We start from the raw sequence: 14,209 nt of genomic DNA, 5'->3' as shown, positions 1-14,209 counted from the left end.
CAAGTACTGTGTATCCTCTTCCAGGTTGGATGAAGCTTTGAGCAACCTGATGTAGTGGAAGGTGTCCCTGCTGATGGGAGGGGGGTTGGAACTGGATGAGCTTTAAGGTCCCTTCCAACCCAAACCATTCTATGATTTCTAGTGTCAGAAGCAGAACACAATGGCAGCAAGCACAGCTGAGCATAGTCCATAGAAGAAGACAATGTTTCTGGAGGTGTGACCCAATGTCTGGTTTATTACTTATGCATTTCATATAAATTATTTCTTTATTTTGATGCAGCACCCACTGAATGGCACCTGAGACTGCAATAAGAATTAATAGGCAATAAAGGCTTCAGTCACAGAACGGAGTGCAGACCTAGAGGGGTGCTGAATTCAAGGTTTGAGCAGGTGAATGGACTGTGAGCAGTGCCCAGAACAGCAGGTGTAAATCAAAAGGAGAGGCCTGCAGTAGAAAACCTCTCTCCACAGCTAGAGACAGCAGCAGGAGTAGCCTGAATGACCGAGCAGCTTGGCTCTGAGAAGGACATAAGGGAGAGCAACGCCATGGGGACCTGGACGCTAAATGCCCCCCACAGTAAGTACCCTAGAGAGAATCATAGAATCTTTTGGTTGGAAAAGACCTTTGAGATCATCAAGTCCAACTGTACCTGTCCACTGCTAAACCAGATCTCTGAGCACCTCATCTACACATCTTTTAAACACAGATAAATATAAATAATATAGATATAAGTAATATAAATTGATAGGAATAGGAATAGGAATAGGAATAGGAATAGGAATAGGAATAGGAATAGGAATAGGAATAGGAATAGGAATAGGAATAGGAATAGGAATAGGAATAGGAATAGGAATAGGAATAGGAATAGGAATAGGAATAGGAATAGGAATAGGAATAGGAATAGGAATAAATATGTATTTTAAAATTAAAAAATACACAGATTAAAATAATTGTCAGGATTAACAGGGAAGAATGAAACACCTAGGAAATGCAGTTTTATCTTGTTTTTTTCCTGCTTAGGTTAGATGAATATAAATAATATAGGTATAAGCAATGTAAATGAATAGGAAGAGGAAGGAATAGGAATAGGAACAGGAATAGGAAATGAAATTGGAATTGGAATTGGCATTGGCCACCTAGGAAATGCAGTTTTATCTTGTTTTTTCCCTGCTTACATTAGGTAAATATAAATAATATAGATATAAGTAATATAAATTAATAGGAATAGGAATAGGAACAGGAATAGGAAATGAAATTGGAATTGGAATTGGCATTGGCATTGGAATTGGAATTGGCATTGGCATTGGAATTGGAATTGGCATTGGCATTGGAATTGGAATTGGCATTGGCATTGGAATTGGAATTGGCATTGGCATTGGAATTGGAATTGGCATTGGCATTGGAATTGGAATTGGCATTGGCATTGGAATTGGAATTGGCATTGGCATTGGAATTGGAATTGGCATTGGCATTGGAATTGGAATTGGCATTGGCATTGGAATTGGAATTGGCATTGGCATTGGAATTGGAATTGGCATTGGCATTGGAATTGGAATTGGCATTGGCATTGGAATTGGAATTGGAATAAATATGTATTTTAAAATTAAAAAATACACAGGCATATATACATATATATGTGTAAGTATGTGTGTGTATTTTTAAATTCACTTTGACTTCATCTCTTTATCAAAACAACATGTGGAAAATTTTTTTTTCCGGAAAAGGTGCTTCAGTCGATAACCTTTATACAACCTGTGAAAAATTACTGTGGCAGAGAGCAGCGAAATGGGGGCCACGCTATGGATGGGCATGTGCTTTACTTCCTAACCCACCACGCCAGCTCCTCCCCAAGCCTACGAGATCTAGTGATGAGGATCAGCTGCAGTGGCCCTGATGGCTCTCGGCACCTCTTTGCCTTCAGCCCTTGGTGTCCTGCCCATCCACCCTCCCTCCCTCCCTTCCCCACCACGCCATCCCCTATTTTTGGGTGGCAGGAGGTTGTGTTTCACCCACGGCTCACGCTACCTCGCCACTGCTGGGGAGAACAAATGGCATCCCAGCCTGTAAAACTGTACTTCCTAGCAACACGTTTGAAACTCCAGCTGCCTGATATGGCTAATGAATTTTACAATCAAAAGCTAAAGTGAATTAGCTGTAGCAGATGTTTTTACTCTGGGAACTACCAGACCTTTCTGGCCGCTCATTTATCCTTCAAGAGGATAAAACTCTGAGCTTCTATTATGTGTTGTCATTGGAGCATTGCACAACTTTATCAAACTTTTTATTCTGGAAACTGAATTAATTTTCTGCAAGGGTTTTTTTTTTGTGTGGCTCTTTAATCACATTTACTGGGGAACATGTGTACTGTAAAGTTGGAGAGCCGATTATGGCTTCTAGAAAGACCACTTTCAAAAGGAAGCTGCCCCCCGCTCCCGAGGCCTCCATTTGAAGGTCCTCGGGTTTTGTGAAGAGGAAAAAATTAATTACTATTTTAATAACGAAGCCAAGCCTGCTGAAAATCCTCTTAGAGAGGAGCTGGATGATGTAATGGCTAGCAGGAGGGATATTGAAAACGGTGACCACACAGCCTGCCCTTCACTCTCCCATTCACTCCCAGTAAGACGATACGGGCTGCTGGGTCAGGCTGGAGGGAATGACAAGCCCTGCTGGCTGGGGGAGCAGGAGACACAGCCACTGTGGGTCATCTGAACAACCAACATCTGCCACCACCTGCCCTGCAAGGTAACCCTGGGACCGTGCTTGTCTCCCCAACCCTGCCCTGCCATACAGACCCTGAGTGGGGAGCCAGGGGACAGTCACTGGCCTTAGGGAGCCCACCGGCCAAAGGCTGTGTGAACACAAGGACATGGAGCCAGTCCAGAGGAGACCACGAGGATGATGCGAGGGCTGGAGCAGCTCTGCTGTGAGGACAGGCTGAAAGAGTTGGGGCTGTTCAGCCTGGAGAAGAGAAGGCTCCAGGGAGACCTTCTAGTGGCCTCCCAGTACCTGAAGGGGCTCCAGGAAGGCTGGGGAGGGACTTTGGCCAAGGGCAGGGAGTGACAGAACAAGGGATGATGGCTTCAAACTGGAAGAGGGGAGACGGAGATGAGATGTGAGGAAGAAATTCTTTGGTGTGAGGGTGGTCAGACAGAGTCCCAGGTTGCCCAGAGAAGCTGTGGCTGGTCCTCCCCGGGAGGGTATGCCCAAGTATGTAAGTCAGAAATGTAGTAGTAGATACTTGGCTTTGAGCAACCTGGTCTAGGGGAAGGTGCCCCTGCTGATGGCAGGGGGGTTGGGACTGGATGAGCTTTAAGGACCTTTCCAACCCAAACCAGTCTGTGATTCTATGAAACTGGCTCTCAGAGGTTGTGTAAACCCTGTCACGTAAAGGAGCAAGAATCCTGATTGTTGTCTTACTGGAATTAAGTCATTTGTAGGCACACGGGTCCCTGCTCCATTGCCTGGCTATCCCTGGGGGTCACTGGCAAACGGTGGAGTCTGTACAGCGGGGCAGAGTCAGGGGACATTGGGGTGTTTTCACATTCAGGTCACTTGACTTGTGACCCATGGATTGCTGCAGAGATCTCTGTCACCCTCGAGCCCCCTCACGTGCAACGCTGAGCACCATCAGGAGAGTGGCAAAGGGGTCTGGTGTACCCAGCTTCCTTAAAATGGGAACTCCACACTGAATGTGGGATCACACCATGGAAAAATCAAACACGATCTCCCAGCCCAGAGGGACAGAGACCAGCAGGGATGCTGGAGGAACGGACAGGGACCAGCAGGGATGCTGGAGGAACAGACAGTTCAGCTGAGGGAGGGCTCCTCATGGGATTTTGTGGTGGTTTCACTGGGCTGGCAGCCAAACACAGCCACTCCCTCACTCTCCTCACCCAGGAAATAGGGGAGAAAATTGTAGGGATAAGGGTAAGGAGACTTATAGGTTGAGGTGAGAACAGTTTCATAATAGAAATAAAATAAAACTTTAAATAATAATGCTATTAAAATAAAAATAAAAATTATAGTAATCATAATAATATATGCAAACGAGTGACCCCCAGTGCCATTGCTCACTACCCACCGACCGAGCCCGGCCCGTTCCCAGATAACGATCCCGGAGGAGCGACAATCCCGAACCAAAACCGCAACCCCAGGAGAGCCAGAGCCCGAGTGAAAGCCAGAGAGAGCAAGAGAGGAAGAGCCCCTCATGGATCTCCTGCCCATGGGGGACAGGAGATGGAACAGCCCATTGCCAGAGCCAAATGCCAATCGAGCTTCTTCATCTAAATAGTCCTTCCCCTTCAGCTTTGCACCTGCTGACCAGCAAAACACAAAGTCCTTCGACTTCCAGCGACAACTGCAAACATCGGTGTGTTATCAACGTTCTTCTCCTAACCAATCCCAGCTGAACCCAAACCCCAGCGCTGTTCCAGCTGCTGAAAACAAACCCAGCTCTGTCCCAACTCAAAACCAGGATGGATTTTAAAATCTCAGAGAGCAAAAGCAAGGACCCAAAGCAATGGAAGCCCTAAACATCACTGTCTCTTGGCTATCACTCAGCTTCGTGCAGGTTTGCAGGCCTGATGCTATTCATACTAAACCTTTCTTTTTACTAACTTCAATAAAAATGAGACAAAAAAAAAGGCACAGGGGAAATAACTGATGGGTAATGGATTGGATTAGAAAAACGGTTAAGAAATAAGTAATATCTTTAAGATAATTAGAAAGTATTCTTTTTTTTTTTTCAACTTATAAATTTCCCTTCACCCCCAAATTACCTTTGATATCAGAAAAGATTAAAACATTATAAAGCGCTGATGTGAATCTTTCAGTTAGGATTATAAATTCTGTGACAGAGCAATTCCTTTGATATCAATATGGGGTTTTTTTATGAATTGCGAAGAAAAGCAGGTGTATAAAAATAAAATCCACATAAAATATAAATTATCATTGTGCAAGTTAATGTTAGCCGTAGGCTACAATAACTTGCATATTTTCTGTTTCTAAAAATCTTTCCAGGCTTTTTTAAAAGCAGCATCATTTCTTGCTAATATATAAAAGCTATGCTCTTGTGGGAAGCCAAACAGGTTTTGGTTGTGGAAGAAACTTGGAAACTTCTGCAACAATTTCAGTTCTGATTCTCCTCCTTCACTTTTCATGCCTGTAGCAGTTTAACTTGGCTGGCAGCCAAACACCACACAGCCCCTCGCACACACACCCCACCCAGGGAATGGGGGAGAGAATTGGAGAGGTAAAGGTAAGGAGACTCCTAGGTTGAGATAAGAACAATTTAATAATTGGAGTAAAATAAATTTTAAATAGTAATAATGGTAATGATAATGATAATGGTGATGATGATGATGATGATGATGATAATATATATAATAATATGTATAATAATATGTATAATATGTATAAATGAGAGATGCACAGTACAGTTGCTCACCACCCATCAACAGGGATCCCAGAGGAGTGAAAAGGAACCCTGAACCCAAAACCACAATCCCAGAAGAGTGAGCTTGAGCAATCTCTGAGATAATTCTTCAGCGAATACCCCCGATTCCTGGTCAGCCCTGGTTAATGTACTGAACATGACGCGGTATGATCTGGAATATCTCATTGGCACATCCAAGTGCCAGTTATGGGGTTTGTTCATGACTACGCTGCTCCACTCCCAGTCCTTTGCACTTGCAAACTAGCAAAACACAATGACCTTGGACTTCCAGCAGCAACTAAAAACATTTGTACGTTTACCAACGTTCTCCTCATGACAAATCCCCCACTGAAACCAGAACACAGCTATTCCAGCTACTGAGAAGAAAATTAACTCTATCCTAGCAAAAACCAGGACAAAGCCTCTTGGGGTGAAACACAACAATATGTGAATGGCAGAACACCACCTACGACTTCAAAAGATCAGGAGCTTGTGTGCCACCCCACCCTTTGCAGAGGACTGCGTTTAATGCTGTGTGTAATTCTGGTTGTAGTTATGGTTACAGTGAAAAAAGAGGCCTAAGAGCAAGTTATTCAAAGAGGCCACCAACTGAACTGCAAAAAAATTGCCAGCTGGCACAACCTTGTTTTCATTCATCTCCAAAGCCACTGTCAACCCACCGGAGCCAGACTTCCCAGGTAGAGGAGACAAGGACAAAAGGAAGAGTGGTGGGGAGGGGGCTGCCCATATATCTCCAAGAGGATATCCCAAAGGTGCATGTGACACCTGTGTCAGATGCTATTCTGCCATCCTCTCATCCCACAGATCCTTTTGTTCACCCGTGTGGCAGCAGCTTTTGGGGTGTGGAGGTACTACCTAGCACCCCAGGAGTCTTGCCTGGGCTGCCATCCTGTTTGCTCCAAGCTCAGACAACCTCACTGCCCAGGCAGTGTCCAGCTGAGTCTTCACTTTTCCCCTTGGGGTTTTCAGAGGCAGCAGTGTGTTCACCTCAGCTCTTAGGAGAGGTTCCCTCTCCTCCTTCCACAAGCAGGAGGCATCACATTTTTTGTTCACCTCCATCAATTGTTTTTCTTTTCTCTGATTTACTCACAGAATCACAGTGGTTGGAAAAGCCCTTTAAGATCATCAAGTCGAACCATAAACCCAACACTGCCAATTCCACCTCTAACCCATGTCCCTGAGCACCTCGTCTGCCCGTCTGTTAAATCCCACCAGGGAAGGTGACTCCACCACCTCCCTGGGTAGCCTGTTCCAGTGCTTGACTGCCCTTTGGGTGAAGAAGTTTCACTCAAACTTCCAGTTTCACCAGCTCCCGTGCTGGTTCCTCATCCACCTCAAAAGTTCCCCTCTCAAGGGAGAGATCTCTCTTTTCATTCTGCTAGTTCCAGACAGTCCTAGGAAGCACATGGTGCTGCATAGACGTTCCCCTGCTCAGGCACAGACCACTACCCAGGCAAGGCTCTGGGCCAAGGAGAAGAAGAAAATGGTGTAATTGAAATTGTCTTTTTGGAGCCAAATTTATTTCTACTTCCAGGTAAATATTTTGCAAGTGTTGCTGAACTTGACTGAATGGGACTTGACTTGACTTAAATTCAATGTGCGCTTGCAGCCCAGAAGGCCAACCTCAGAGGGGAGGTTTAGATTAGATATTAGGAAGAAGTTCTTCACTGTGAGGGTGGTCAGACACTGGAACAGGTTGCCCAAGGAAGTTGTGGCTGCTCCTCTCTGGAAGTGTTGAAGGCCAGGCTGGATGATGCTTTGAGCAACGTGGTCTAGTGGAAGGTGTCCCTGCTGCTGGCAGGGGGGTTGGAACTGGATGAGCTTTAAGTTCCCTTCCAATCCAAACCCTTCTACGATTCTATGATGGCTTTGGTAAGCGGGAAGCTGAAGGTGTCACTCAGGTGTTTCCAAGGAGAAAAGTGTGAAAAGGAAAAATCGCAAAGTACTGGTCTGCAAATGCTTCAGCTGGAAACACTTTGGCTGCTCTTGAAAAAAGTTTAAAACTGAAAACAAAGCAAACCTTCCTGTTGTGTGCGAAAGCCCCTGTTTTCCATAACACAATGTTCTCTTTGGAGATCAAAACCCGGATCAAAATCTGCGTTAGAGAACAAAAAAATAAAAAATGATGGACATCTGAGAGTGACATTTCATCAGTTTTGTACTTGTAACTGGGGGGAAACCAGCAAATGGCCTGTGTTTCAAAGAGATGGAAAGAAGAATGATTTTAACAGCCGCAGCACAGAAATCTAACTTCTTTCTTCTTTTGCGCAATAATAGAACAAGAATGGAATAATAGAAGAAATACTAAGCAATAAAATCATTAAACATGTAAAAGAAGATGAACCGCGCGTTGTAAACAGCTTAATTTTATAAAGAGCAACATTCATCAGACAAACTTAATTCACCATTTGCTTGATTTACTACTTCTGGGTGAGGAGTGATTTTTATTCTAGTTTTATTATGGGGAGAATATATGCACGTAATTATGAAGTTAGAAGATGTGCCTGGGTGTTTACTTTATGAAACGTAGCATCTGGCACAAATCTCATCGGGATGAAGTGGAGGTGCAGGAAAATAAGTCCCCCACACCTATATATATTTTTTTTTCCCTCCTTGTATTAAAATAAGAGAGTTTAGTGCGTATCACAGGTCATGCTAAAGAGGCAGGGATTGTCCTGATCAGGACTGGGAGATTTTCTAGAGAAAGGACAAGTTATAAATTAATTAAAAGAGACATGATGTAGGGCAGAAAGGGGAATAACCTGTATTTACCTACCAGTGTAGGGACTAAAATTAAAACCAAGAAAATGGTTGCAGCAATGGAACTAAGCAGAGAATTGGGATGAATGTTGCCGCTTGCAGTACTCACAAATAGAAATATAAACTTTAAGGTGAAACAACTGAAATAATCACAGAATGAGTTGCAAAAAGTATATTCTTAGTGAAAGCTGAAGGGATGGATATAGTGGTCAAGAAACCTTTGCTCTCCCAAACAGGTACTTCCAGGTACAGCAGCACTGTAAGTCTCTGTAGATGGTCAACACGTTTTGGTGCTCTCCTAAAGCATCACCAAGAGCTGGTGTTCATTCCTCTAAAGTCTCCTCAGCTTCTCTGTGAGGAAAACATGACTCATTTAGGGCATCACCTCACACTGGAGACAAGTTGGACACACACATGCTGAGAAAAGCTGAAGTAGTCAATATCCTCCACTCTGAAGAAGAGTTGCAATAGCGAAGGAGGAGTGCTGGTGTTAAGGGATGCTCACCTCAGGCTACCAAATGTCCCTTAATCCTCAAAACAATCACCACAGCACCTGCTGCAAAGCTGAAGAGGTTCAAATCTCCCCTTGATTTTGCAGCCCAAACCACTTGCTGAGGTCTTGGGCCAAGGCAGTGCGAGAAGCTTTCTGAAGGGGATGAACCTCAGCTCTTGTCATAGAATCATGGAATAATGGACTCATGGAATCATGGAATGGTTTGGGTGGGAAGGGACCTTTCAAGGCCATCTAGTCCAACCCCCCTGCAGTGAGCAGGGACATCTTCAACCAGATCAGGTTGCTCAGAGCCCTGTGCAACCTGACCTTGAATGTTTCCAGGTATGGGGCTTCTACCATCTCTCTGGGCAACCTGGGCCAGGGTTTCACCACCCTCATTGTAAAACATTTCCTCCTTAGATCTAGTCTAGATTTCCCCTCTTTTACAGAATCACAGAATCACAGAAACCATCACCCCTTGTCCTACCCCTACAGACCCTACTAAAAGGTCTGTCCCCATTATTCTTATAGGCCCCTTTTAAGTATTGAAAGCTGCAACAAGGTCTCCCCGGAGCCTTCTCTTCTCCAGGCTGAACAGCCCCAACTCTCTCAGCCTGTCCTCACAGCAGAGCTGCTCCAGTCTTATGATCATTTGATGCTCCAACAGGTCCATGTCTTTCTTGTACTGAGGGCTCTTGTGTCTTTCTGGTGTCCTTGGCCAGTCCCTGGTTGGAGGAATATGTGCTGCAAGGAGAATGAGAATGAGAGAGGAAACCAGTTCAGGGATGAAACTGATGGTCTAAAAGAGATGGGATTATTTATCTGGCAAGAGACACAGAGGCAATCACTTGCCAGAACTTAAAGTAATTCAGTGTTTATAGCTGTGAGGAGAATATCTCACCACATCCACAGGAACAGTAAAAAGGGGAGATGCCCATTTCACTGGTGAGATGGTTCTTTTTCTTCTATAAAATAAAGTAAGAACAAGCTTCAGGGGTTAATTTTCAGCCAGAGATGTGTAGCTTTTAGAAAATGGGAAATCTGTGTGAGCCTTTCCTTGTGATAAGCCCGAGTATCATCTAATGCTTTACCAACTGACTTAACAAAATTATATTTGGATGTGAGAAGGAAGGCCTCAAATAATAACTTCCCTTCTTTTGTGGTGGAGCAGCCATGCAACAGTAATTTAATTTGCTCTTGAGAAAGATCATATGGACATCTATTCTGCCTGCCTAGTTCATTTTACAAAGCAAAACACGGATGAAAGAGGGCAGCCCTGATAGACCAAATCTTCTCTGATGAAGAGAAAAAGGGGTTTTAAATCAGAGATCCCCAATGCTGATCACACTTATCCAACAAGTTCTGGAGTGAACTACATGATATATGGGTAAAAGAAACGGCCGTCTGTCTGCAATGAAAAACACGCTCCTAACTAATATCTTCTCCATTCTTCTGCATTAAGTTGACTCCCTTCAGTTAGCATGGATGAAGGAAACTATTTAAAAGGCAATAAGAAATGAAACCTTTTTAGTATCCTTCCCAAATCTTTATCCTACAAAGTGCTAGGATTTTTGTAAAAAAAACCCCAAACAACAAAACAACTGATGCTACGTACCATGAGAAATTCTGAAATCAACAAGTTTCACCAAAGCTACAAGATGTACCTTTCTGAGTAGGTGATGTGTGGATGTTCTTCAGAACAAACCATATATACTATTTAGTTTCTTTATGTCTTGAGAATCTTCTAAAATTGACATGTTGTTGCATACATAGATTTAATTAAAAGAAAAAAAAAGGGAAAAATTATGGTTATGAAATAAGCAATTTTATGTTTAGCTGCTGGTTTTCTCCTCAACCTACAGTGGAGGTTTGATGCTTTGATGGTCATTGAACACCAACAAATATTAACACATCTGGATCTCGGTCATCCCCAATCAACATGATTGATTTTTTAGAAATGCACATTGTGAAGGTAAATCTTCTGTCAATGCTAAAAGGTGCATTTGGGGCCTGAGTTTGTGCTAGACTAACATTTCTTAATTAAAAGAAACAAAACCAAACCATTAATTTTGAGCTTGGATCAGTAAAGGATGTAGATGTTGAAAGCAGCAATCAGCTGCCCCTATGCAGAGGTGCAGTCTTGAAAAAGGCTGTTCACTTAACGCTGAAATTCTAAAGACACTTTTTCTTCCTTCTAAGAATAAATATCAAGAAACAGAATTTTACAGAATATGGCTGAGCATTTTATTCCTCACACCTAGAAAGAAGGATAATTTTGGTTTTTTTGCTTAGGTCACCTCAGAGGCTCCATAGGTATGTTTCTTGGCTCCAGCAATCCACCTTCTTTTTGCTGAATTCCAAAAGCTCCACGGGCCATGCCTCAGGGGCAGGCGAGGGGGCAGATCCTCTGCAGTTGATTGCATAATACATTATCACAGCATCACAGAACAGTGGGGGTTGGAAGGGACCTCAGGAGATCATCCAGTCCAACCCCCCTGCCAACGCAGGTTCCCTACAACAGGTTGCACAGGAAAGTGTCCAGGTGGGTTGGAAACATCTCCAGAGATGGAGACTCCACACCCTCTCTGGGCAGCCTGTCCCAGGGCTCAACACCCTCACAGTAAAGAAGTTTTTCCTTAAGTTTTTCTGGAACTTCTGGTGTTCCAGTTTGTGCCCATTGCCCCTTGTCCTGTCACTGGGCACCACCGAGAAGAGCCCGGCCCCATCCATTTGGCCCCCACATTTCAGATATTTATAGACATTGATCAGGTCCCCTCTCAGTCTGCTCTTCAGGCTGAAGAGTCCCAGCTCTCTCAGCCTCTCCTCGTAAGGCAGATGCTCCAGCCCCTCATCATCTCTGTGCCCTCTGCTGGACTCTCTCCAGAAGTTCCCTGTCCCTCTTGAACTGGGGAGCCCAGAACTGGACTTAATACTCCAGATGTGGCCTCAGCAGGGCAGAGTAGAGAGGGAGGAGAACCTCCCTCGACCTGCTGGCCACATTATGTCCTTGATGAACAAACCAGGACAGCAGGACATAGTGTCCTATAGATGGTAGACAATTGTTTCCATCTAGCTTACCGAACTGAACACTATAAATTCTATTGTAGGCTCTTCTGTTTATCTTTTTTGAACTTGTATGGGTGAAGGTTGATGACATACCCAACCTAACTGAGACTGAGATGAAGGATAAGCTAAAAAACTTGCAAATAGTGTTTGTGCTGCTGTTTGGGTGGTAGGATGCAGCAAAAGAACCGGGTCTTTAAAGTCTGAACAACCAGTTCAAATTCATCAAAGGTCAGTAGTGACCAAATAAATTTATCTTCATGAAGTGACTTGATGGCATCAATGCATTTCCCAGTGGACTTGTGCCAGGATACAGAAAGTGCCATCACAAGCAGCATCCTTAATGAGCCTCAACAGAGAGAGCCAAAGACTGAATAGAGCCCAACATCTGTAGATGGGGTGTCCCTTTGAGGTCACTGCTGGGACACTGTGGGGACACTCTTGCCTCTGACTGGTGTGAGAAGTCCTTCAAGCCATGTTCTCATCTATTTTAACTTCTAAGATTGCGTGGCTTCTGCAACAGGACCTTCCTTCATAAAGTGTGAGATAAAACTACATCTGCAAAGAATGCTCCGGGGGTGAGGAGGTGATAATACTCTGGGGTTAAATATTGCCATATATAATGTCATCTGGTATAGTTAGACTCACAGATGAGTATGTACTACATCGTGACACTCTGTGTGGGTTTTTTGGGGGTTTTTTTGCTTTAGCAACAACAACAAAAAAAATAGAATAAAATATCATAAAGCAACAGTCACCAAAACGCCTGCGGAAAGAGAAATCACAGTCTGAAAAAATAACAAATGCCAGATAACGTGGGGTTTTTGGAAGAGGGAAAGAGGCAAAAGAAAGCCAGGAGAGCTCAATGGATCAGCTCCAGTGAAAAGGGGAGGGTGAAGGCAGAACAGTATGGGTTCTTCATGCTCTAGATTCCACGCAAGGCTTGTAAAATCCCTTGCCAAGAAAACCTAAGTGAGGTTTTATACACATTTCTGATTATTAGGAGTGTATGTCTGCATCGACTCATGCCGTGGAGCATGCGCTCATGTGGCATGTTTTTTACAGGAGTAGAAGCTGTTAAAATCACAGAGGAAAAAATAAGCAAACATGCAAATTCCTCACCATACAGACCAACATTTTGCAGGCAGTGACTTTAGTTAACCTTTTTTCAAAAGCTTGCACGATGCTCATGCTGGCGGTGCACTGAATGAGCCTTTCTGAAGAAGGTGAGAGGATGAGACGCTGCCTGAAGTGACAAAAAAAGTGATGCTGCCTTGGGTTTTTTTTTTAGCCAAGGGCCAGATTCTGCACGCACTCTAATTTTCAAAAACTAGATGAAATTATGTGAAAAAAATCAAGCCCCAGGTGCCAAATCAGGACTAGAAGCACTAAAGAGGTTTGCATGGGCTGGTGAGGAAGAATACTTCCTTTTTTTAACTTCCTTTTGGTCAGCAGTTGGATTTGGGGATGTGGACAAATACCTGTGTCTGTATCCAGACTAAAGGACGATGTTAATCCACTACAGGGATGTCTGCCAGTAGAAACTCCAGCGTTTTGAAAATAGCATTAAGCAACGAGTCCTTCCTCCGTCGTGCCCGGCTCAGTCTGGAGCAACCGAAGCATTAATGCAGCCTGAGCAACTTTAAAAACCATCAAAGCAAGTTCTGCCTGCTCACAAAAGTTTTACTCCGAGGGCTGTGTAAACAGAGCACTGTCTCTTTAACTGATTTTATTTTCCTCTCTCTCTTTATTTTATTTTATTTTTTTTTTTAGTTTAAAGATTACATTTAATATCTATTTCCCAGCAGTGTACAAACTGACATCATCTACTCATAAAAGCGGAATGCTTTGCTTTTTTAAGCTTCAAGCTGAATAACAAATTGCCACAGATGACAGCATAAAAGAATAACAGAATGGAATCAAAAGAAAATTCATTGTCAACAGAAACCCCCTGCTGAGGAATTTCAATTTCATATATCTAATTATCCCTGTCAGTTGGAAGAACTGACAAAAAGCATTCTTTGTTCTCTCTTTCTGCCTCCCGCATCTCACTCTCAATTAATTCCGGCATACAAATATGACTAATTGTCTTTGCAGTGCTCAAGAGCTCTGTATATAAATGTTCATGAACTGAAAATGATTTGGAGGGTATTCATGCATCGATTTATGATATTTGAACACAATAGACATGCATAATTCAGGTGACCATGTTAGCACCCTCACAAGCCCTTATTACAGAGATTAGGCAGGATTCTTTTTTCACATCCTTTTTTTCATATATATGCTTTGTGACAATAACTCACTTTGCACCTATTAAAAGAGGAAGCATTAGAAGTCTGCTGTGGCTTATTGAAATTGCCACGAACAAGATTACCAGCATTTAAATAACATAGGGGGGGTGGCTAGAAAATATTAGGTACTTTCAAAAGCAAGACCA

At 43.4% G+C, this 14,209-nt stretch overlaps 1 protein-coding gene across 1 annotated transcript; it reads left to right on the top strand.

Annotated features, from left to right (window-relative positions):
* Window positions 1-498: 498 nt before the first annotated feature.
* Window positions 499-1,593, top strand: LOC104531759 (glycine-rich cell wall structural protein 1; the record flags this gene model as incomplete). The annotated part of the gene is made up of 2 exons (XM_010176750.1): window positions 499-577; window positions 1,224-1,593. Coding segments are annotated over exons 1-2 (449 nt in total), but the record flags the coding sequence as incomplete, so codon positions are not given.
* Between the last annotated feature and the right edge of the window lie 12,616 nt (window positions 1,594-14,209).

Source organism: Antrostomus carolinensis, unplaced genomic scaffold (genome assembly GCF_000700745.2).
Source record: "Antrostomus carolinensis isolate BGI_N321 unplaced genomic scaffold, ASM70074v2 scaffold5571, whole genome shotgun sequence".
NCBI lineage: Eukaryota > Metazoa > Chordata > Aves > Caprimulgiformes > Caprimulgidae > Antrostomus > Antrostomus carolinensis.
This window is presented reverse-complemented; position numbering and strand designations above follow the sequence as displayed.